General features: G+C 47.6%; 1 protein-coding gene across 1 annotated transcript in view; it reads left to right on the forward strand.

Moving 5' to 3' along the window:
- The window catches only part of LOC119391177 (arginine-glutamic acid dipeptide repeats protein), a gene marked incomplete at its 5' end in the record, with an annotated part of 33581 nt that overhangs the window by 2115 nt on the left and 8984 nt on the right, over window positions 1-22482 (forward strand). Inside the window, 9 exons of the mRNA XM_049415180.1 lie at window positions 520-600; window positions 705-849; window positions 1599-1694; window positions 11401-11597; window positions 13098-13148; window positions 13216-13380; window positions 13577-13907; window positions 19967-20183; window positions 20713-22378. Coding sequence (XP_049271137.1) covers window positions 520-600; window positions 705-849; window positions 1599-1694; window positions 11401-11597; window positions 13098-13148; window positions 13216-13380; window positions 13577-13907; window positions 19967-20183; window positions 20713-22378 — 2949 coding nt within the window. The remainder of the gene's footprint in view (window positions 1-519; window positions 601-704; window positions 850-1598; window positions 1695-11400; window positions 11598-13097; window positions 13149-13215; window positions 13381-13576; window positions 13908-19966; window positions 20184-20712; window positions 22379-22482) is intronic.

Genomic DNA, 22482 nt, shown 5'->3' on the forward strand with positions numbered 1-22482 from the left:
GTCTATTAGAGATGCCATTTGAATTGGCTTATGCATCACTGTTCAGTGTGAAAAATATAGAGTGTGAAACCACAGGCAGAATGTCAACATAAAAAGTAGGGCAGCACACTCTAAAGAAAAAGCGAGTAAAAAGGGCGTTTTTTTGGCCCCCCTACAATAATCATCTATCTCGCGTGCCTTCCCCTGCATTATCCCTGCGCGGCCAGCACTTCTAGGTCATGTACAGCATGTGCGCTATCAGCATGACATAGTATTTTTTATAGGAAAGTGGCGAGCATCGGGTATTCAAGAAAGGAAATGCAAGCAAGCTAGATGACGATTATTGTTCGGTGACAAAAGGCACTCTTTCGACGCGCTGTTTTTTTAAGAGTGCAGGTGAAGTAGTTGGCCGCAGAAGTTTGGTGGATAGGAGAGAGCTCAGTTGTGTGAAACCACCCTTTGGTTGGTTGCTTCTGAGTAGACATGACGCGTCCCTTACCCTTCTCACACTTTGTCTCGCTTGTCATCTCATCCGTGCAGAAACGCTTTGTCAAGGGCCTGAGGCAATATGGCAAAAACTTCTTCAAGATACGCAAGGAGCTCCTCTCACATAAGGAGACGGTAAGTGTGGTGACACCTCTTACTAAACTTTTACTTCATTTTTGTCGTGTGTGTTGTTGTTTTTTGGCTTAGTTTTGCATGACGCTTACCTTTTGTGATGGCAGGCTGACTTGGTGGAGTTCTACTACCTGTGGAAGAAGACCCCAGGCGCGGCGACTTCCCGGCCTCACCGGAGACACCGCAGGCAGAACGTGCTTCGGCGAAGCAGACCATCATCCCGACTGACCAAAGTGGCGCAAAATGAATTCGGTGAGTTTGGTAGCAGCTGTGCAATACACTTGATGAGAGGTTTGCACAAACAAAATGTTTGTGCAGATCAAACTCATGTTGGTATGCGTGGGAGCCGGGTGTTTCTGCAAGGTGTCAGACACTCCCACAGTGACGGAAGTGAGGTGTTCTTGTAGCTAAAAAGGACGAATAAAACTAGTGAATATAGAAGGATTTGTAACACACCAATGTGAATTGCTGTGAACATTCCTAATAAAACAACTAAGCTTGATTCTGTCCCTGCGACATGTGCCTTTTATATCTTTCTGTATGGTGAAATGTAGTTCATGCTTTGATTTTTATTAAGTTTGAGGTTTTCAATCAATGTGTAAAGTTTGCAACTGTGAGGTACTTTCTATGTTGTATATATTGTTTTGTCTGCTGCTTAGATAATGGGAGCCGCAGCTTTGTCCACCTGTTCAGGATAGCTCTGTTTGAAACTCCTCCGTCTTTATATTTCTTTAAACGTGAAAGCTAAACATTATCGTTAGTTGTAGTAGTGTTAATGGTTTTAAATGTTTGCTAGTTAGATGTAGGTGGGTAAAAAGGGTCATTGGTAATTACACTTCAGATTATATTGTATGCAGCTGATGTGGATTTTGGCCGGCAGAAGTTGTGATTGCTTCCTAAATCCCTTGTTTTCAAAGGGCGTGTTTTTAAACTTATGGTAGTTGCTAATCAGTTGTGCTTGTTGCTAATCACTGTTCACTCGCTGTTTTTCATTTGTGCAGCGGATGCGAGTTCAGCAAGCGAAGAAGAGGAGTCTGCTGATGATTCTGATTCCCGGGAAGTGCCGGCCTACATGTGCCACAGCTGCCTTGCTACCAGTAAGTGCTGCACGGCAGTATTCTCTCCGACACCGCGCTACCTTATCTGGTTGGTCTCAGTGCCGTGCACTTACTTTGTTAGGAGTGCTTCCAGAAAAACTCATCCGCTTTGTCCACTCGCGAGGTTGCGCTTGACGTGCCGTTCCCTGTGGCTCGTGCATTCTATCAACATTTGGCCAAGAGCCAAGCTGGCCAAAATAACACTCTATGCGCGCTGTGGATTCACGCATGCAAAACTTCATTGCTCGAAAATGCGACATAGGAGACAGATGTTTACAAAACACATTGCTTGACTGACAACTAGGGGTGTGCGAATATTCGAAATTTCAAATATTTTTCAAATGGTGTTTGCTATTCGATTCGATTCGCACTGGAATTTTACTATTCGAACTATTCGAACTTCCCAAAGACAGAGTCAATGTCCGATTGAAAGTGACCCCTTCAGATTTTATAGTATGCCTCACCTCAATACACTCTCGTAGTGCGGCAAAGCTGCCTTTCAAGCTCCGTTACGGTCGAACTTGGCCTAGACACAACGTCCGATTAGAAGTGGTCCCTAGATTTTCAATATGCTTCACCCCACCACAACCCTGCATTGCGGCAAAACTGCCTTTCAAGCTCCGCTACAATCGAATTGGCAAGACACAGTCAACATCCGATTAGAAGTGGTCCCTAGATTTTCAATATGCTTCACCCCATCACATCCCGCATTGCGACGAAGCTGCCTTTCAAGCTCTGCTACGGTCGCAAGTGTATTAACTCAAGAAAACGCTGGTTCCAACATGGAGATGAAAGATATGGCAGAGGTGGGGGCTCAATTAATGCTGTTTTGAGCCTGAAATTTGGACAGGAAATCCGAATAATTGGACGCCGAAGCTCTTTAGCATCCAAAATTTCAGATGTTATTATATATCGATGTCTACAAGGCAGATTTGGAACTCCGGACTTGAAGGGAGCACACCCTTATCCGCCACATCAGTTGGGCTTCCGCAGAAGTTGAAAGAGAAGGAGAGGCTGAGGAAATGGCAATTTTGCCTACCACGTGTAAAGTGTTATCGGCAGCACTTTGGTTGCACTAAATCATGGCCATAAATACAATTCGGCCTCTACATTGCGCTTCAACCTAGCGAAAAGAAACTTTCACGTTGCTATGTCATAAGAATATGCTTAGGAATCCTCTCCAACTTTTTTTTTCTGCAATTTCGCTTCGAAGTATTCGAAAAATATTCTAGAAATATTCGAAAAATATTCGATTCGATTCGCACTCACACTTCAATATTCGAATTCGCTTCGCACCCAAAATTTTGCTATTCGCACAGCTCTACTGACAACTGAACACATTCTTTGAAAGTGAACATTGTAGTTACATTGCTGAACAAATGGATGTTCTTGAACACGGTGTGTCGCTGGAGCCATTTCGACAAGTGGTCTTGTCTTTTTTAAGGTTGCTGCCTTGAAGAGAGACCAGACCACTTGTCAAAAAGTTGACTCCAGCGACCTCCCATGTTCACGAATTTTCATCTCTTCAAGCTTTCATCTTTTTCTGAACTTTTGCCTTGTTTGGATTGTTGAACAAAAGCATTCATGTGAAACCCTCGCCTCATTCTAAGCTCCCAACATGGGTTAGCTTAGAAAAAAACAAAGTGGACTGAAGAGCTTGTGGAATCGCTTGCAAAGTACTGAAGGTGGTGGAAAAGCCCAGTGTTTATTTCTTTGCGATTAAGGGGGGACGCGGGTCTTAGAATAGTAAAAAATGGACAGAAAATCAGTTTTGAGAAAAACGCATTTTAGGCATGTTTGCACCCCTAAGCAGCTGCCCTCAAAATATTATCGCCGATTTCGCCCGGGAAATGGGTTAAAACTTATTTTTAAGACGCCACGGGAGCCGCAAAATGCATCTCAACAGGCAAAATTTGTTCAAACTTCCCGCGCGCGCCGCGGGCGCAGCAGCTGGCTGATCGCCGCCATCTTTGGCTTGTTTTGAAGCTGTTTTCTTTGTGTACATTTTGCGGCGTTTCAAAATGGCGTCGCTGCAACAGAACGGCCGCTATCGGCGCTTTTCCGCAGGGTGGTTGTAGAACGCTCATTGGCCAGAGCGCGCGCGCGCGAGGCGAGCCCCTTCTCTCGCGCCTCCCATTGGCTGGCGCAACCCAAGGCGGCCATTTTGTTTTTGTATTTTTGTTCTGCGCTCACGGCTGCCGTGTTGCCGGTGTCGTATGCTCGTGTGTTGTTACAAGTGTCATCTTCCTCTGCTTACGCTGCTCGCGTTCGTGCGGCCCACCGACACACAGTTATCTTATTTTGTGTTGGCACATCCCGAGATTCTCGTGTAAAGAAGAGGCGCCAAGCGTACGAGGGCGCGATGCCGAAACTACTTGTCGCTACCGGAGCTTCGAGTCTACGAGAACCGCCCGGTTCCCCTTGGTCAAGCTGCAGCCATCGGATCATTAGGCAACGCTTCAGTGGCATTCGAAACCGCGTTCGTATGGCATACTATGCGGGACTGCCGAGTGCGCGGGAAATACGGCGACGGGAGGAGTGCTTGGCATCGCAGCGCGCAACGAAGCAGCGGAAGTTCAAGCCGTTGGATGTTGGTGAACGGCGTCAAGGAAAACAGCACAGAATTTATCCACGTGGACGTATCCGTGATAAAAACGTTCTTTGGGCTTGTGCTTCGTTCCGAGTTCGGCTCAAGCAGTGACCTTTTCCAAGACAGAGGGTATAGGCTGCTTTCAAAGCCTGTGCTTCATTATCATAGGTGCGACTCGCGCGAGAAGCGTTTCTCGTAGAAGGTAGCTGGTGATAGTGGTGCTAAGATAATTAATGTCATTTGAAGTGAAATGCATTAAATTAGGGCCACCAATACAGTCGACAAGGGTGCAACGGTAGTCGCTTCAACCACGACCTGACAGAGCAACACCGGAATGGCAGAGACGCCGTGTTACACTTTGGGAAATTGATTTGTGCTCCACAGCCTTGAGAAGGTTAAAAACTGACATTGGAAGTTGCAAAAGTGACACCAAGCACAGACTTTCAAAATGACACAGACCAGCAGGGGACCCAGAGTACAGCCCTTGCCTGCTGTTGAGCCAAGTGCTATTGCTGGACAATAATAACTGATTTTTGGTTTAATAAATAACCCACGGGCTTTTTAGACTTAATCTCTCTGCCTATTTTATTTGCCTGTTGCAAAGCCATATTCATAGACAAATTTTGTATTTCTTTAGCTTGCAAGGAATTGGTACAGGCCAATGAATTGCTAAAGGTGGAGTTTATCACTCTGGTACTGGGTGCACTATGTGGCTTTATAAGAAGATTTTGCCAGTACATTGGCAGGTCATGGTCACATATTTGGTATGGCTGTTCTCGTGAAGAAGAAACCTATCAAATGATATAACCACTAGTGCTGTGGCTGCACTTCCACAAAAGTTACCGTTGTCTGAAACTTCAAATGCGTTTTTCTCAGTTTGATATTTTTGCTCAACGCACTCAGCCTTACGGGGTTTTTTTCCATGTTGTTGCTGAGTAAAAATCACAAATTTGGTATAATTTTACTCGTATTGAAACGATCTGAGGGGTGATGCTCTTTGCATTACTCTAGCACCATTTTACAAATTTTAATTAAAGATACTAATGAGAGTGAATCAGAAAAAATAACCACCAGTGAGTGTTCATCTGTTTTCTGACCTTCACAGTGCTCTCAAGTGAATAAAAATAGCATCACCCCCTACAGCATGACCTGGGCATTGGGCCCATGCACTTGCATATTGGTTTTAGTAGGTCGAAATTGCCTAAAAGCCCCGTAAGAAGCAGGCACTAATTATGTTTTCAAACCTCGAGATCTTTTGAACTAGTGCAGCTATTACAAAACTAATTACAGATTTGAAATCAGCATAAAAAACTGGTCAAGACAGTGAAGTTTGGTTCATATTGACCCAAAAATAAAGAAAAAATTTTAGGACCCACGTCCCCCCTTAAGGGGGGGACGCGGCTTTCGTATCGCAAAAAATGGCAAAAAAATCGATTTTCTGAAAATCAAGATTTCAGTTTCTGGAACCCTTTTTCTATCTGATTCCAAAATATCTACACTGAAAACCACCCAGAATTGCTTCGAAAAGTTCGTTTTGCCCTCCGAGGTGGCGAAAATTATTGTGGAAATCGCAAAAAAAAGAGCGATTTTCAAAAAATTGTAGCTCCGCGATGGCGTGACCGCGAACCAACTTCTTCGGCTTGTTCGAAAGGGCATTTCTCCGTGTTCAAATTCCCCGCTTCAGCGGGCTCCTCCATTCAGAAAGAAGCGCACAAAAAGCAAACACTGGAGAGTCGTTCCGAGGCCTCCGATTGGCCGCGTCCGCCATGTTGCCCCAGCTCGCCTCGCCATTGGTCCGATGCTCGCTCCGGGAGATCGTCTGCCGATTGCACGTCGCGAGTTCATGGCTGTCGAGAATCGCGCTACTTCGTGACACGTTCGCAATTGTTCTGTGTTCACGGCTCGACGATCACTTAGAATATAAATACGCTTTAGTTTGGAGCTGCAAGAGGAAGTTCGATCTGATTACGATGGTGCGCCGCGCTCCTAGCGAACATCGCAAACGCGAGTCTCGGACCGACTCTAGCGTTGACTTCAGCGTCGGATTCGCGGTTAGATGTTTTGATTTCTGCTTATCAGCACTTCTGACATCGTGACGAAGGATATCGCGGGACAACTCTTTGTACTCACGACCACGCATTACGCACTTCGAAGCAACGGGCACCACGGCCTGCGCACCTACTTCTCGGAGCCGTCACTAGGCCTAACTCCGCTCACGGCGCCGTTTAGCGAGACGAACCTCGAACCTTGCGGGGAAGAACAACGCGCTAGCGTACCCGCGGCTATGTGCTTCTTCGCAAGCGAAGAAGCACATTGCTCGCCGGCATTTCGGAACCGCGGATGGGCGGATCGTCATCGTAGCTTCGCATTCGCGAATCGTCAACGAACGCCGCCTCCAAGCACATCACGCGCCGGCTCCACGGACCCCGCGGCCGAGCACTTCGCGGTCAGAGTGCTGTCAATAAGCACTAGTGATGTAATTTAGACGTGCTTGGAGCCGTGCTTGGTATCGCCGCAGGCGTTTATGAATGTTCTGAAACAATGAAAGCCTCGTAGACTAGCGTTGCCGCGATCGGCCGAATGATAATACGTTTCATACGCGAGAATGGCAAAAGAACGTGTATGAAGCAGGGGGACGAATTTTTATCTGCCCGACTTGCGTCACTGAATAAACTGCTCAAAAATCCCTGTGCCACTAACGTCTTAGCCATAACTGTTTGTTATTTGGAACGAAGGCATCGGCTATCACGGTGTGAGCCATTTTCTGTCACAACAAACCTCTCTCTTTATAAAAAATATTCAATGATTAATTGTAATCAATAAGCAAGACATAATTATGCTAATGACAGCATAAATACAAGAAATATGTGTAATTATTTCAGTGTATGGCCTTATTAGATTGCAATATCTTCTTTTCTGTCATGTCTATCACACCACTCCTTCATACAGAGAACTTGGTTTGAAATCCATACTGGTTTTTTGTAGATCAAAAAAAGGAGGAGGTTATGAAAAAAGAACAAAGGCACACTGGAGAAAGGCCACATGTCCAAGAAGTGAAACACCATAAAAAAAAAAAAACCAAAGACCACAATCTTTAGGTGTTTTAGAGAAGGCCAAACTTTAAACGCAGTTTTCTCAATACTGTTTTTTTTGGCATGTTGCTCAGCTCGTGGAGCAGATATCTTGGCAACTACTACACAGATTTTGATTCCGATTTTTTTCTTTTAATCCTTGAAGTCTTGTTGACAGGATGACATTATTCTTTACTTTGCTTAGGGCATAGTTTTTTTTGTATGTGATAATTAGTGCATGAGAAGTTCTGATGCAATACATGAAGCTGATGGGGATGTTATTTGTAAAAAAACTAAAAGGAATAGACAATTTTTAATAATGTCATCCTGTGTAGTGTTCTTTTGAGTAAAGATCAAAACCACTTGGACCTTCCTGGCATGTTTTGTTACAATGCTAGGCTTTTCACCAGCAGAGTATGTCATCAGATTATGTAACATAGTGTAATTTCAAAACTACTCGAGATATCGCAATGAAACTTCATATATAGCTATTCGAGACACTCTTCAGTGTGCCTGCCAAATTTCATTACTCTAGGTCAACAAACAAAAAAGTTCTTTTCGATCGCCACCTCCCCCCTTAAGGGGGGACATGGTGTGTGGAGATATTTTCTTTATCTTATGTCCAAACCTGATGAAATTAAGTAGACTTGTTTGGTTTTTCATGCTGATTTCAAATATACAATAATTTTTCTTGTAAGTAAACTGGTTTACAAGATACACAAGACTGCCTCTCTATTGTTTCCGGAGACAACAGGAAAAAAGCCATTCAGCAGAAAGTGAATATTATCAGATAGCTAGATACTACTATATGCAATAAGTGCAAACTGCAAACAGTTTTCAGATCGGATCATAACTAGTCATTCTGCAGATGATCGAAATTCAATGTTTATACCATGACTACTGTAAAGAAAAAACAAAATCAATTTTAAAAAATCTATGAGCAGAAAATTAGAATTCTGCTCTCAGCACTTTGTGATACACAGCTTGGACTTTATGTTAAAAAAGTAATTACAGCTCTAGCTGTTCTAGATCATGAGATATCACTCCGACAAGCTAAATAAATGACCCAAAAACATTTAACATTCAGCTCATACTCGTTGCACAGATCTAAACTGCAGATGAAATACTGATCTTATAAGACTTCTCTTAGGCTTTACATGCGAAATAATAGCTGTAGATGTCAATAATATAATTAAAAAAAAACACTTTTTTCTTTGATGATTTTTGGTCTCCACAACCCATGTCCCCCCTTAACCCTTTCGCTACCGTAAGAAAAGAAGAAAAATGTGCCAGAATTATCGGATTTTTTTTTTCCGCTCAATTTGTAGAGCTTTTTTTTTTTTCTTAATAAAATGGTATCATTCGTTCAATTCAAAGGGGTTCCTTTATTTCACTAATCGCGTAAAAAAAGATTGCTCGAAGGTGGCTTCACTGCATGGCCATACAATGAAAAATGGCAATAAAATGAAAGCCGAGACACAAATGGCCCAACATGGACAAGTGTGGCCATGTAGCGTCAAGAAACACAGCTATGACGAGCATAGTCTTCACTAGTTCCATGCGGGACCAATTTTTGTTGATGACGAGTATACAGTAGAAGCTCGTTATAACGAAGCGGGATATAACGAACTAATGAATATAACGAAGCAATCGTAATTCCTCTTGAAATTCCCATAGACGCCCATGTATTTAACATCTCGTTTTAACGAAGCTAAAATTTCCTCGCAATGGATATAATGAACCGTTCTTTTCCCCACCGAGCATTTACTGATCATTTTGGTAGCCGGCAAGTCAATGTCTTATAGCGCGCGACGGTTTACGTCCCATCACGGATGCGGCAATTCAAAACTCGTGCCTCGCGCTCCCGAGGAGCCCCCTGCCAACACGCGCGAGGGTGCGCGTCTGCCTGCCTCCCCTTTCCACTGAAACTCGTGGACCCACCCGCGCACGTCACCCGGCCTCCCCTCTCCCGCGGTACTCGTGGACCCGCCCGCTCTCCTGTTGCGCGCGTGGACCACGTGGGCGGCTACGCGGGGACCGCGGGCCTTGTTGTTGCTTGTCGTTCGCTGCGTGTGCATCAGAACAGCGTCTCTCTCGGTTCCCGCCGCTAGACAGGAGATGGACGACGGCAACGGCAAACGAAAGCGCAAAACGATTACAATCGAGCAGAAGGCGGCTATGTTAAAAGCCGTTGAGTCCAGCGTCAAGAAGAAAAAGGTTGCCCAAGATTTCGGCGTAGCGTTGAGCACGGTACCGGAAGCGTGTAATCGACCGAATTCTACTCAATATGAGCATGAAGCGCGAGACTACAATCGACCTCTACATGGTGATCGAGATGCTACAGGCTGCTTGGATGTCTGTAACAGCAAGCACGATCGCCATCTGCTTCCGGTGCATGCCTCATTTGGCGTCAACAGCGGCAGTGACAGCGAAGATATCGGTGCTGCCACCAATGAGGGTGCCGCGGGTGACCAATACCTGGCGTCGTGGGACGCTCTTCTTGGCGCCGGAGTTGTGCCCGACTGCGACACCTTCTGCACGTACGTCAGTGCCGATGCTGACGCGGTGACAACCGAAGAGCTGACAGAGGCTGAAATTGTGCGCGCGGTGACAGGGGTGGTGAGTGACGACAGTGACGAATGTGTCGACGACAGCCCGGAGTTGGCAAACCCGATGTTCCGATGTCCGCGCAAGTGCTGGATGCGGCAGACCTGCTGCGCCGCTTCTTCACCGCTCACGATGACGGCGAGGACGGACTCGACATAGCGGCAGCGGCTGAAAAAGCCATAATCCGTCTGAGGAAGACACGGCAGAAGTCTATTAAGGACTTTTTTTCTGAACCGCCAGCTGGTGTGCCGAGTTTGGAGTGAATAAAGTAGCAGTTCTTTGCTGTTCTTTCTTTTTTTTTTCTTTTGCTAGTTTTTCTCCGTGCGACGGCCGTTTTTCTTTTGCGTGGCGGGCTGCTGTGGGATTTGGTGGTGAGTACATCCTCTCTTGCGTGCTAATTGTCTGTAGAAATGGATATTGGCTATAACGAACTAATGGCTATAACGAAGTAATTACGACTCCCCCTTCAACTTCGTTATAGCGAGGTTTTACTGTAGTCGTCATCTGTCATTTTGTTACACAATCTCATAATGACTACACTTGTCAGTGGTAGCGAAAGGGTTAAGCACCAGTATTGTGTACGTAAATGCCTTCTTTTATCCTGTATCAGATGCAGTACCTTCTCATAAGTGCTGAATTGTAGATGTAGAGCCTAAACACAGAAACAGGGACAACTAAAGGACGAAACACTTTACTGACAGTCTATTGTCATAAATGTTTATAGGGCCACTAGAAAGATAGGTTGAATCTGTGTACACTGGTGGGGTGTTTCTGTCAAAACCTTCTCTGCACTTCTCTGGCATAAAACTGTTGGCCACGACACGCGTGGGTGGCTTTGTAGCTCTGGTGTCGCGCTGCTGAGCTTGAGGGCGCGAATTCAATTCTTGGTTGTGTCGGCTGCGTATCGGTGGAAATGAAACGTAAAAACATCTGTGTAAGATTTATGGGTGTCCTAAGGTTCCTCGAATGGTCACATTAATCAGGTGTCCCCCCATTATGACGTGTGTCATAATCGCATTGTGGTATTGGCACTTAAAGCTCCAAAATTTCATTTAAAATGGTTGCCCATCAGTGGCCGACTGTTTGGGAATGTTGGCTATTTTGAGTCCTTGACATTAGTCCACAGATTTTGTAGTATCTGTTGCGTACTTTCAGACGCAAGTCATTTGAGCAGGACCCGCTGCAGTGGTCAAGTGTTTATGGTGCTCGAGTACTGACCCAAAGGCCGCGGGATCGAATCCTGGTCGTGGCAGCCACATTTCGATGGGGGCAAAGTGATAGTGGCCCGTGTACTTAGATTTAGGTGCTCGTTAAAGAAACCCAGGTGGTCGAAATTTCCGGAGCCCTCCACTACGGCGTCCCTCATTATCATATGGTGGTTTTGGGACGTCAAACCTCAGCAATTATGATTACATTTGAGCATTGTGTGGCGATGCAGATTCAAAGGAGTGGTTCCAAACGGGCAAGGAGAGTTTGGTGCTCTGCTGGGACTGCTGCCAACAGAAGAAGGGCACCGAGGCGGTGAGACCCCTTGCGTCCAACGACGGGGACGGCGCCCCGCCATTCCTCTTCAAGCCCGTCGACGGGGATGCACTCAACGGCAAGCACGTCATGCGTACCCGCCGGAACAAGGAGGTGCGTCCGCTGTTTATGACCATACCTCGGTGCGGTCGCCAACCGGTAATCAGACCTTGGCGAGGACTTATCTAAATGTCTAGTTGATCTGGAGCGCAAATACTTCGGTTAGCTGAAAAATAAGTGTTTATATTCTCGGATCACCACTTCTGAAGAGGCTTTTTTTGGGGGGGGACATTTCTTGACAGCATTGACAGGCGCATTTCTCTATCCCAACAATATTTCGCAGTTGATATCCACAATTTTACCTAAGACACATGGGTGCCGCCGCCTTGGGCTGTTCAATCAACGTTTTCTTATTTTTGTATGTCGCAGTGTGAGTTAATGAGGTTGTGAAACGTCAAAAGCACCAACCCAACCGTTTTCATGCATATGAGTATGATGTAGCGCTGTTCGTTTAGTCATTAAAGATACAAAACGGCAAGGCTACAGCCCAATATGGTGGCACCGAAACACATCCATAAAATAGTCTATAGGCTGTTTCACTGGCTGGAGTGCATTTCTTTCATTGATATGCCCAAATAGCAGTTACCTTACAAAATATTACCGTATTTACTCGATTCTACCGCGCCCTCGATTGTAACGCGCACCCGTTTTCCGTGACCAAAAAAAAAAAAAAAAAAAAAGTAATACATCGATTGTAACGCGCACCCATTTTTCGTGAGAGAAAAGAACAAAAAAAGTCCGTAGGAGTCAGACTTCGCACATTCAGAAGAACAAGTATTTGGGTTTTAAAGAACTAAAGTTTCAAAAAAGTAAAACACAAAGTCAAAAAGCGGGCCTTGCCGCTAAAACTGTCACCACCACTGCGGCGGCGATACGAGTCGCGTAATGGATCAGTCCTCGTCGCTGTCGGACACTCTTTGTCGCTGTCAACGCTCTTCGATTTCGGGAAACCGGCCCTGCTTTGGTCCACTGAAACCTTTTCGTGAAGCTTTGCTGTAAAAAGTCTTCTGCTTCTGTTTGCGCCAGTCTCGCGCGCACGTTTCGGGGACTCCGAACGACCGCGATGCGGCCCGATTTCCGTCCGTCTCTGCACATGCAATAACTATTCTTTTAAATGCGGCATCGTGGTGCACTCGTCGAGTACGTATTTGGAGTCTGCCCTTCCATGCCGTCGATGCGAACGCAGAACGGGATGACAATATCCTCAGCACACGAGAAATGGCCAAGGCGCGTAGGAGGCGGCCATTTTGAAATGCCGATGGCAATATGATAACCGAGTTTCTTTTTTTTTTTTTTCGGTACTCGATTCTAACGCGCATGCAATTTTTGGACTCGTTTTACCGGAAAAAAGGTGCGCGTTAGATTCGAGTAAATACGGTACAACTTGTAGTCTCGAGAAGAAAAAAAAAAATTAAAGGAGAGAGATACAAAGCTTGTTGCAATACGAAGCTGACTTGCATGTGTCTCCCCCAGTGTGCCTCATGATCAGATTGTGGTTTTGGCACGTATGAAATCCCACAAATATTTTTTTTTCTTTCTCTGCTTTTTCCGTAGGAAGACGGCGATTTCCACTTCAGAAAGACGGGGCGGGGGTGGCTTACTAAAGTCTGTATGCAGCACGCTTCTTCCACAGTTACTTACAGATCTTTTCTTTTATTTCTATTTTCCCCAGAACCAGAACCATACGAAAGGCCGGAGTAAACACGGCGGCAACAACAACGGAGGTGATGCAGCAAGCCCAGAAAATATGGATGGAGCACTCACTGCCAACAACCGTGCCACGCTCGGGGGCCGCAAGTCGCCCGCAACCAGCACGGCTGACAAGGATAAGAAAAAGGTCTGTTTCCAGGCGCCCTCTCTGTATCTGTACTGTCACTACCGAAGGGGGCTTTAAAAAAAAAGGTGTAACACTTGGCTATCAGTACATGCTGAGCCGTCAAACCACAGCTTGCCCCCAAAACTACTATTTCATGCTTTACTTGCTTGAACAGTCTGCTTCTACTCACCGTTTCCTTTCGCTGCTGCACGTGCAGAAGACGAATCCCGACACTCCTACGAAAGGCAAGAAGCGAGGACGCGACGACACTGCCCCCGCATCCAATGCGCTCCCGACGACGCCGACGACTCCCAACGCCTCTCCGACGGAGGAGTTGGCAGAAGCGGTGACGGCGGCGGCCGCCACCACCGCCATCATCGTGACTGCGCCGTCGCCGGTCAACGAGGAAGACGACAAGGCAGCAGCGAGCTCGGCAGCCAAGAAGAAGAAGGGCGAGGCAGCCGAGAGCCCCGTCGACTCGCCAGGGGGAGCCGAGGGCCTGTCGAGCCGGAGCAGCAGTGTCGGTGGTGGTGCTGCCTCCAACGAAGGTGAGAGGCCTTGTGCCTGCACCATGATGTAAGATACATGCCTGCCAACTCTCCCGATTTGCCCGGGACACTCCAGCTTTTTAAACAGTCCTCCCAATTGTACGGGCACGTCCATAAATCTCCTGATCAACAGCGACCGACCCAGAATGGAAATAACAAATGACAACAGTTCTAAAAAAGCTTTCTGTCCTTGAGGAACCAGAGCAGCTTGCCGTGGGACCCTCCCCTCTACCTACTGATGTAAAGGATGTAAAGGCGTTTTTGTGTGGCCTCGGTTATTTAGGGTTTGGCATGCTATCTTTATCTTGACGAGGAACTCGCGATAGCATCACGCTGCAGCGCATGTAAAGTTAGCTTCACTGTCGTACAACGTGCTATAATTACGAGCGCCATATCATTGTCGCCGTATAAAAGCTTCATTGCAATCACTCAGAGCTGTGCATGACATTACTGTAGCCCCCAAGAAGCAAAGAATTAAAAGTTTGTTATATCCTATATTTGATGTAACAGTAGAGATGAAGTCGGCTTTAAAAATCCGCATCTGGCTCGTGCAAAAATACTAGATGCAAAAACGCATGCACCGCGAAGAAGTTTTCCACAGTGTCCAGGTGCAACAGGGCCCTTTCTACTTCAGCAGTTTCAGTCGTCGAGAGTGTCTCCAATAGCTTCTCAATCTCCTGGCCATGTTCGCGCCACCTGCACTGCTTATTTCTGCCAAAATTTCTGGAACTTCTTAAACCAAGTCTTTTATGTCACAACCACATGTTAAGCAAAAATGTGGTTGTGAATTGTCTTTCAATACAGTAAAAGCTCGTTAATTCGGATTTCTAGGGACTGGAAAAAATGTCCGAATTAACCGAATGTCCGAATTATCGAATGGTCGAAATAAACAATAAATGCACTAGTTTTTTCAACATACCTTTACTTAACAAAGTAATCGCGGATGCTTGTCTGTTTTCGAGCAGATATTCGCGCGGACACAATTTTTCTGAGCCCTTCAAGGTGCTCAGCAGCTCGCATGATGTCTGCAGTGTCCGCAAGTTTCACCTGTCATCCACGCTTTTCGGTTGGCACGGTAATCCACAGGAAGATTGTTGATGTTCTTAAAGCAGCGTGGCTTTTGAACCTTTCCGATAACGAGAAGCAGCAAGCGCTCTGTTCCCGTCACGTTGGTGGCTAAAAGTACGGTTACTCGTTCCTTGCTTCTTTTGCCGCCGATACAAGGATCCCCTTTCATCACTCTTCATCACTTCTTGTCGGGAGAGCCCATTATTCAGAGCACGCAAAATTTCTACTTTGGTGGTGAAGTCCTTGGCCTCGTACTTGGGCTGCTTCGCCGGCTTTGCCATCGGCGTGGAGTGCGGTCACACGAGAAGTCAACACAAAAGCGCCAGCAACGATCAAGCTAAAGGAGCCGTAGTGAAACGTTCCTCGATAAATTGGCGATCAACGATGCAGCACACCAACGGGAACAAAGCAACAAAACCCACACGCGAAAAAAAGGCGTTCAAGCAGTCTCAATCCAAGCCAAGTCGATAATTGATGTCCATGGCGATGCTGCGTTTGAGCTTCACTTTTGTTCCGAATTGTTCTTTTTTCGTTTTCGAGCCTCGCCAGCGGCCCGAAAGTCGCCGAATTATCCGATTTGCGGTCAAATCTGTCCGAAATAATGAGCGCCCAGTCTCATAGAGTGATGCGTATATTTACAGGGACCAGATGACATGTCCGAATTAACCGATTTTCCGAATTAACGAGAGTCGAATTAACGAGCTTTTACTGTTATTTTGCTTTTTCCACTACCTTTAGAGCTCGGAGCCTTGCGCGAACCAAACATTTCTTCATTACAGCCGATATCATGGTGGCTCTTGATTTTTCGGTTTCGATATGAAAGGAATAAATGTAGCTTAAATCAAGTGTGACCAACCAGAGTTCATATTTAGTTCGCTATAACCATGGAGGAAGGAAAACTCGGGAGAGGCCCTATTGTATCCCAATGCATTGCAAAAAGTGTGGCGGAAGTGGTGTCAAATTTCTGGGGCAAACAAACTGATATGGGGCAAACAAAACAGCAGACGCACCGCGGTGTGCTGTGCCAAAGGTTTGCTAAGAAATGCTTCACATTTAAAAACCCTGTCGGCATATTAATGCTGACAATAAGGCTGACTGAAGAAGAAAAGTTACGTCCCCTAGGAGCGTTTTGCCAGCCAAGGAAGAGCGGGCATGGGCTCCGAAACTGTAAGATTGGGCACATTGTGCGCGCTCTCAATCTTGGAGGCAACACAACTGGCAACTGGAAGCCAAACTTGACTAAGCCATCGGAAAGTGCAACGTGGCGGCTTTGAAAATGGAGCGGCGTGGCTTAAAACGAGCGATTTAGTCCGAAAAATCTAACCTTAGGGCATAAATTCGTCCAAAAAATTGGTTGCATAAACGTATTAGTGCTACGGAAACCTGAAAGAATGCATTTATGAAGTCCGAAATATCCATCAAGTCTGAACTATTGCAGTCCGAAAAATCCGTCGGCGACTAAACAGTTGGGAGCACTGGGCACTACCTTGGTACCTGTTACAGTAGAACCCCGCTGTTACGTTCCTCACTGCTGCGTTTTCCCGGCTGTTACGTCGTTTTCCGCCGGTCCCGGCATAGCTCCCATAGGATACAATGTATTGGGAACCCCGCTGTTACGTTGTAACTGTCGGACCGTTCCCGTATGATACATCGCGAAGTGCGCCCGGAGCCGACCGAGTGACTACCAAAGAGAGCGGCCATGGTGCATTTTCACGCAGCTTGGCCTCGTTTGACTGTAATATTAGCCGCATGAGAGGCGCAAGCAACAGAATCTTTCAATTGATGCAAATAAAAGCATGGCCTTCGAGATTCAAATTGCAAAGATGGCGTCTATGACGTAACTGCTCGCGAAAGCAAGGCCTTCGAGATTGGCATTTACTATTGACAAAAGCATAGCCTCTGAGATTTGCATTGCACAAACATGGCGTGTATGACGTAATTGCTTGCGAAAGCAAGGCCTTCGAGATTGGCATTCACTTCTGCCATCGCGTTGGCGTAGACTCATCATCATCGTTATTTGTCGGAGAACGGGAGGAGTTCGAGCTGGTTGGAGCTCGCATGGTCGTGCGTGCGGTTCGCGGTCGGACTCGCCGCGCCGGTCGTGATTGCATGTGCTTAGTTCTTTCATACCTACAGCTGTTGGTGTTAAAAAAATCACATACGTTGATTACATTTCTGTGGATAAGGCCGTCCTAAGCTCCGCGTTTCTATCCATCGACTAGATCGCGGCTGAGCGCGCCAATTTTCGTGCTGCTCGTAAGAATTGAAATAAAATTCTGTACCACTAAATATTTTGCCGTTTTTCCTGTTTTTCGGCTCTTACGTTTCCCGTCTCTTAGGTTTATTTCCTACGGTCCCTTCAAAAACGTATCAGCGGGGTTCTACTGTACTAAGCGGTCGTCGGTCGTGGGTTTGGTACTTTTGTGGCCTGATGTGCGCCTGTATAAGACTTGTTCACCGGCGGCATTAAGGGGGGAGGAGGCACTTTGACATAAAGCATCTTTTTATTTAAGTTAGGATGATGAAAACTTCAGTTTTTATGTAGCCCTTACGACAATTTTTTAAATTAATCATTAATTAAAATTTCGTTTGATCACCTTTTTAATAAATTCGCTACTCGGATCCTGCCGAATTAAATGCCATTGCATTCTACAGTTATCAAAGAGTGCAAAAAGCAAATTTTATGGTTCTAGCTTTCCTACAACATAAGTTATGAAGCTTCAAAGTTCGCCATTCGACTACCGAGAAAATATATTTTTGTTATTTTCTCTCTGGTAAAAATTTACGCTTTTCTATAGTAACATATGACACTTTGTTGCACTCACTAAACATCGAGCTTTTCAGTAATACAAAAATGATCAAAACCGAGTGTACCAAAGCTGAGAAACGCTCGCCAGAAGAATGAAAGGTGGCCAAAAAATTGAAACTGAGAAAAAAGCAAAAAACAAAACTCCGTATCTTCAAAGAGCGCTACACAAGTAAAAATGCTTTACTTTGCAAATAAATGCCTTATAAGACACCAGGAGAGTAGTTTATCACATTTTCCTATCGAAACGGCCCCAGTGCATGTCCTTTCAAGCAGTTTGTTGATTGCGGAGAAGTCGACGATCCCGTAGTTAGCCGCCGTCGGGTCAGAGCCCTTGCACGCTGTTGCAAGCATCCGCAGCTTGCGCTTGCTAGCGGAAGTTGCCGATAAGCTGGAGATCTTATCTTCAGTCTGTATCTGCTGTTGCGCACGATCGGCACTAGTCAAGAACGTCGTGTCGATCCTCCTACCACGCTGCCTATCGCTGACCTCGTCGAGGTGGCCGCCGACACAGGTGAAGTCGGCATTTCGACCGATGAATCGCGTTCCGCCGCCACGCCGGCGGAACGCGAGAGCCGTGATCTCGCTTTTTTTTTTTTTCGAATTTATAAGCGCTGCGCAACTTTCGATATGGCTTCGCCACGATCAAAGTTCCAAAACGCGGCCGAGAGCGTAGGCCTAATTCACTCCCGGCGGCTACGGCGCACTTCGTCTAGCTCACTTGGCGCCGTGCCAGTAAGCCGCCGCAACGTGCAGTCTTTGTTGAGGATGATCAAAAACGCCTGCTCCAATTTCTTGCCAGCTTGCGCGGGTTGGAACTTAACGGACGTAATTAGACGAGAACAACACAGTGACACTACGATGAGATGAACTTGCCGCTTTGCGTGCGCTGCAGCAGACAGCGCGGGAGGCCCGACGAATCGGAAAGCGTTATTTAGTCACGTGCGCTCACTGTGCCAATGGGCTCATGCGGTGGGACCTTTTTTTGGCGCGGATTTTCTACGTGAATTCTGAGTGGACAGAAACAAGGGCGGCGGGATATTCAAGAAAAAGCGCAGCTCTTTCGAATGCGACCAAGATGGCTGCCGTAGGGAACGTAGAACGGCATCAGCGCGGCGCTGAATAAGCCAGTTTTTTACGCGTTCATCGCTAAAAATTTAGCTTGCTGATGGCACATAAAATGCTGTCACGGCTAAAATACCGATCTAAGACGCATGAAAATTGGCGAGGTTATGTATCAGTAGCGGCAGAATCCAAATAAAACATTTTCAAAAATTCGATTTTTTTTCTGATTTTCGGTCTCAAAGACCCGTGTCCCCCCTTAATACAACACTGCATGTGCAAAAGGGTCGCCGCCACTCGGCGACTTCTCCGCTCGCCACTCCGTTCTAAGCGGGCCAAGCTCTTCGTGCACTTCGAGTAATGTGACCTAATATGCATGCGTTTGGGTTGGGGCCAAAAGAAATTTCGAATGAAGTGATATTTCGAGTAAAGTGATTTCACTATAATCAGGGATTACTGTGTTTTACACCGTGGCCTGCATTCAGATGCCAATTGATCAGCGTTGTCTGCATGACTGTAGTTTGCTGCATGGATTTGCTGTGCTGGCCATGTTCTAATTCAGTTGAACCCCTTTATAAGAGACACACACCAGGCAGCAGTTCATGTCCCTTATATGAGAAATCTCTTATAAGCAGTGTACTCCATTTTCGTTTTCTGATCAACTCCTGTTTAGACTTAACCAGACTGGTGTCTCTTATAACCTATTGTCCGTTACATCAGTGTCTCTTATAAAGGGGTTAAATCAAAATCATCGAGGATACAATACCCCCCCCTCCCCCCATCGTGCTTCTATGGCACTCCTCACGATTGATGTTGTTTTGGCACATGATATCCCAATTTTTTAATTTTTTTTTTCATCATAGAAATGAAGGGGGCTGGGAGAAAGCAACTGGAAAACAGCTTGACTGGTTTATGTACAACTGTACAGCAATAAGTGCCCAAGCTCAATATTTTTATCATAAAGAAACATTCACTATAACATCACTATAAAGGTCAGAAGGACTCTGAAAAGGCAACACTGTCGTTCAAAACGACTGAGAAATAGCTACATTTAGTCACTTTTCTTGCTAAATTGCTAACACTATGTGAAGAGCCCCCCTTGAACTGCTATCGCCTACTGCAGAGAATGCCCCGGAAGAACCTGAAGCGACGTCGCTCAGCCCTCCCAGCGTGTCACCGTCTCCGACTGTGGCCCCCACCTCGGCGGCAGTGCCGTCAGCGACAAATGTGGCTGAAGAACCATCGCAGGCTGCGTCGATGCCACCACAACTACCGTCACCAGTGGAAGAGGAGCGGCCAAGCTCTCGGCAGCCTGAACCTAGCCCTGTAGCAAACGATGGGTGAGCAGCCTCTCTCTCTCTCTTTTTTTTCTGCGGTGAACGTTTCTGCCCAATAAGGTGCCATTCTTGTCTGCTTCGTCTTTGCACCCATTGCTCCACACTGCACTCAAACCCTAAGGTCGCAGCGGCCGCATTTCGGTGGAGGCGAAATGTTGGAGGCCCTTGTGCTTAAATTTATGTGCACGTTAAAGAACGTGGTTGAAATTTCCAGAGCCATCCGCTACGGTGTTTCTCATAATCATATTGTGGTTCTCGGACATAAAACCTCAACAATTATTACTCTCCACTCAAGTGCTTGTTGACACCAAGGTTACTTGCTATCCTGTTAATTAAATGCATTAGACTCACAATAATTCAACCACTGATATTTCTTACTCTCAGTTAATTCAAACTTCAAATTTTTTATTGGCCTGTGGTGTCTTCAAAGCATTCAAAAGCTCAAACTATTCTGTCAGTCTGTAGCATGTGCTGAGACATGCAGTGTTGAATTTCTTCGACAGTGTTTGAACACTGCAATCTTGCTTTGCAGGCCACCAAAGGAAGCACGGTGTAGCCCAGCAGTTGCGGAAGACGTGCCCGTGGCTCTTCCCATTTCACGACCACCGTGTCCTTCACCCGTTTCCCTGGTGGTGCCAAGCATGCCGAGCCAAGTGCCGCATCTGGAGCGCTCTCCACAGCTGCTCCTACCACGCATGTCGCCACCCGTGCCACCGCCGGCACATCAGCTGCTTGGCCGAGGGGTGTCGACGCCTCCGACGCGAAATCTGACTCCATCGCCCAAGTTGATGATGTCCGAGGACAAGTTTGACCAACTGCTTCCTCAGGCACCGCCCACCCTCTCTCTGCCAGACCCGAGAGAGAAGTCGCCAGCGGCGCCAGCCGACGCCATGCCGCTGTCCCTGATCAAGATGGAAGTGGAAGACTCCAAGCCCCTTCGACTGGTGTCGTCCCCGTCGTCGCGTGGCCGGCCGACTCCTCCACTGCCACTGCCGGGAGGCATCAACCCATCTCTGGCAGCTCTGTCGGCCATGCCACCGCCGCCTGTGGAGCCCCTGCTCCCATCGGGCATGATGCCCCCCACGGTCAAGAGCCACCTGGTGCGCATCAAAGAAGAAATGAGCGGACCACCCACGCTCCTCATGGAAGGACCACCCAGGGGGTTGCCCCCTGGCAGCGGCAATCGCGTCTCTCCACTTCCACCGGAGGCTACTCAGTCGTTGGCTGCCACCGGTCCACCGCTGGGGATGCCCAGAGGCTTGTCTCCTCTGGCGTCCCTTCCCCCCTCGTCCTCCTCGTGCTTGCCAGCATCTTCTCTGGCGGCCGCTGGTGCCTCGGCTCCCCCTCGGTCCTCGCCGTCTTCCGTGGTGTCCGGAGCCCCCGTGGAATACCCTGGCCCACCCCCGCACCATGTCAAAACCGAGCCCCCTCCCTCTCCTCCGAAAGAGCGTCTGAGCGCCCCCTCCCCTCCTCACCACATGCCCTCCTTTTCTCATTCCTCCTCGCCGGCGCACGTCAAGCCAGTGCCCTGCTCTCTTTCCATGCCAACACCCCCAACGTCCACCCCCACCTCCTCGGCTCCTAGCCACCACTACCCCTTCTCGCCTCCTCTCTTTGCCACCTCCTCGGTGGCAGTGTCCACGGCCGCCTCCCCTATGGGTGGTGGCTACCCGAGTCCACTGGTGACTGCGGGTCGGCAGCCGCTGGGAGGCGCGCCTCCACCCGGTGCACCTCCACAGATGCATCCGGGGTTTCCGTACCCGGCCTACTTCAGCCCCCAGCTCTACTCCCCGCACCTGCACTTTCCTCAGACGCATCCGCAGTTTGCCCCTCCGCCCCCCGCACCCCCACCGCCGGCTCACCAGGCGACGGCGCCGCAGCACCACTCCAAAACGCCCCCCTCGCGCGCCCCCGTGTCCATGCCCCTCCCCCCTCAGCTTCCGCTGGACGGCGGAGGCGGGGGAAGCGGGCACCGGGTGGCCCCACCTTCCCACCACGGGGGCTCCGGCGGCCACCACAGTGGTGGGCTGTCATCGCATCACGCCGGCGGCAGCTCCCACCATGGTGGCCCCCCTGTCCACCACATTGTGCCCGAAGAGGAGGAGGAAGAGCCCGAGGCCCAGCAGCTGGTGAGGGGACCCAGCCCCGAGCCCAAGGTTGAAGACAGCGAATGCCACCGCAGCCAGTCCGCCATGTGCGTTGCTTTCTGCATAGGAATACTAAAAGAGAGAAGTAAATTCACTTGCATTATATACTCGGTTACAACCAAAGAAAAAAACGTCAGCTCTGCCCACAGTCATTG

Source organism: Rhipicephalus sanguineus, chromosome 4 (assembly GCF_013339695.2).
Source record: "Rhipicephalus sanguineus isolate Rsan-2018 chromosome 4, BIME_Rsan_1.4, whole genome shotgun sequence".
NCBI classification, from domain to species: Eukaryota; Metazoa; Arthropoda; class Arachnida; order Ixodida; family Ixodidae; genus Rhipicephalus; species Rhipicephalus sanguineus.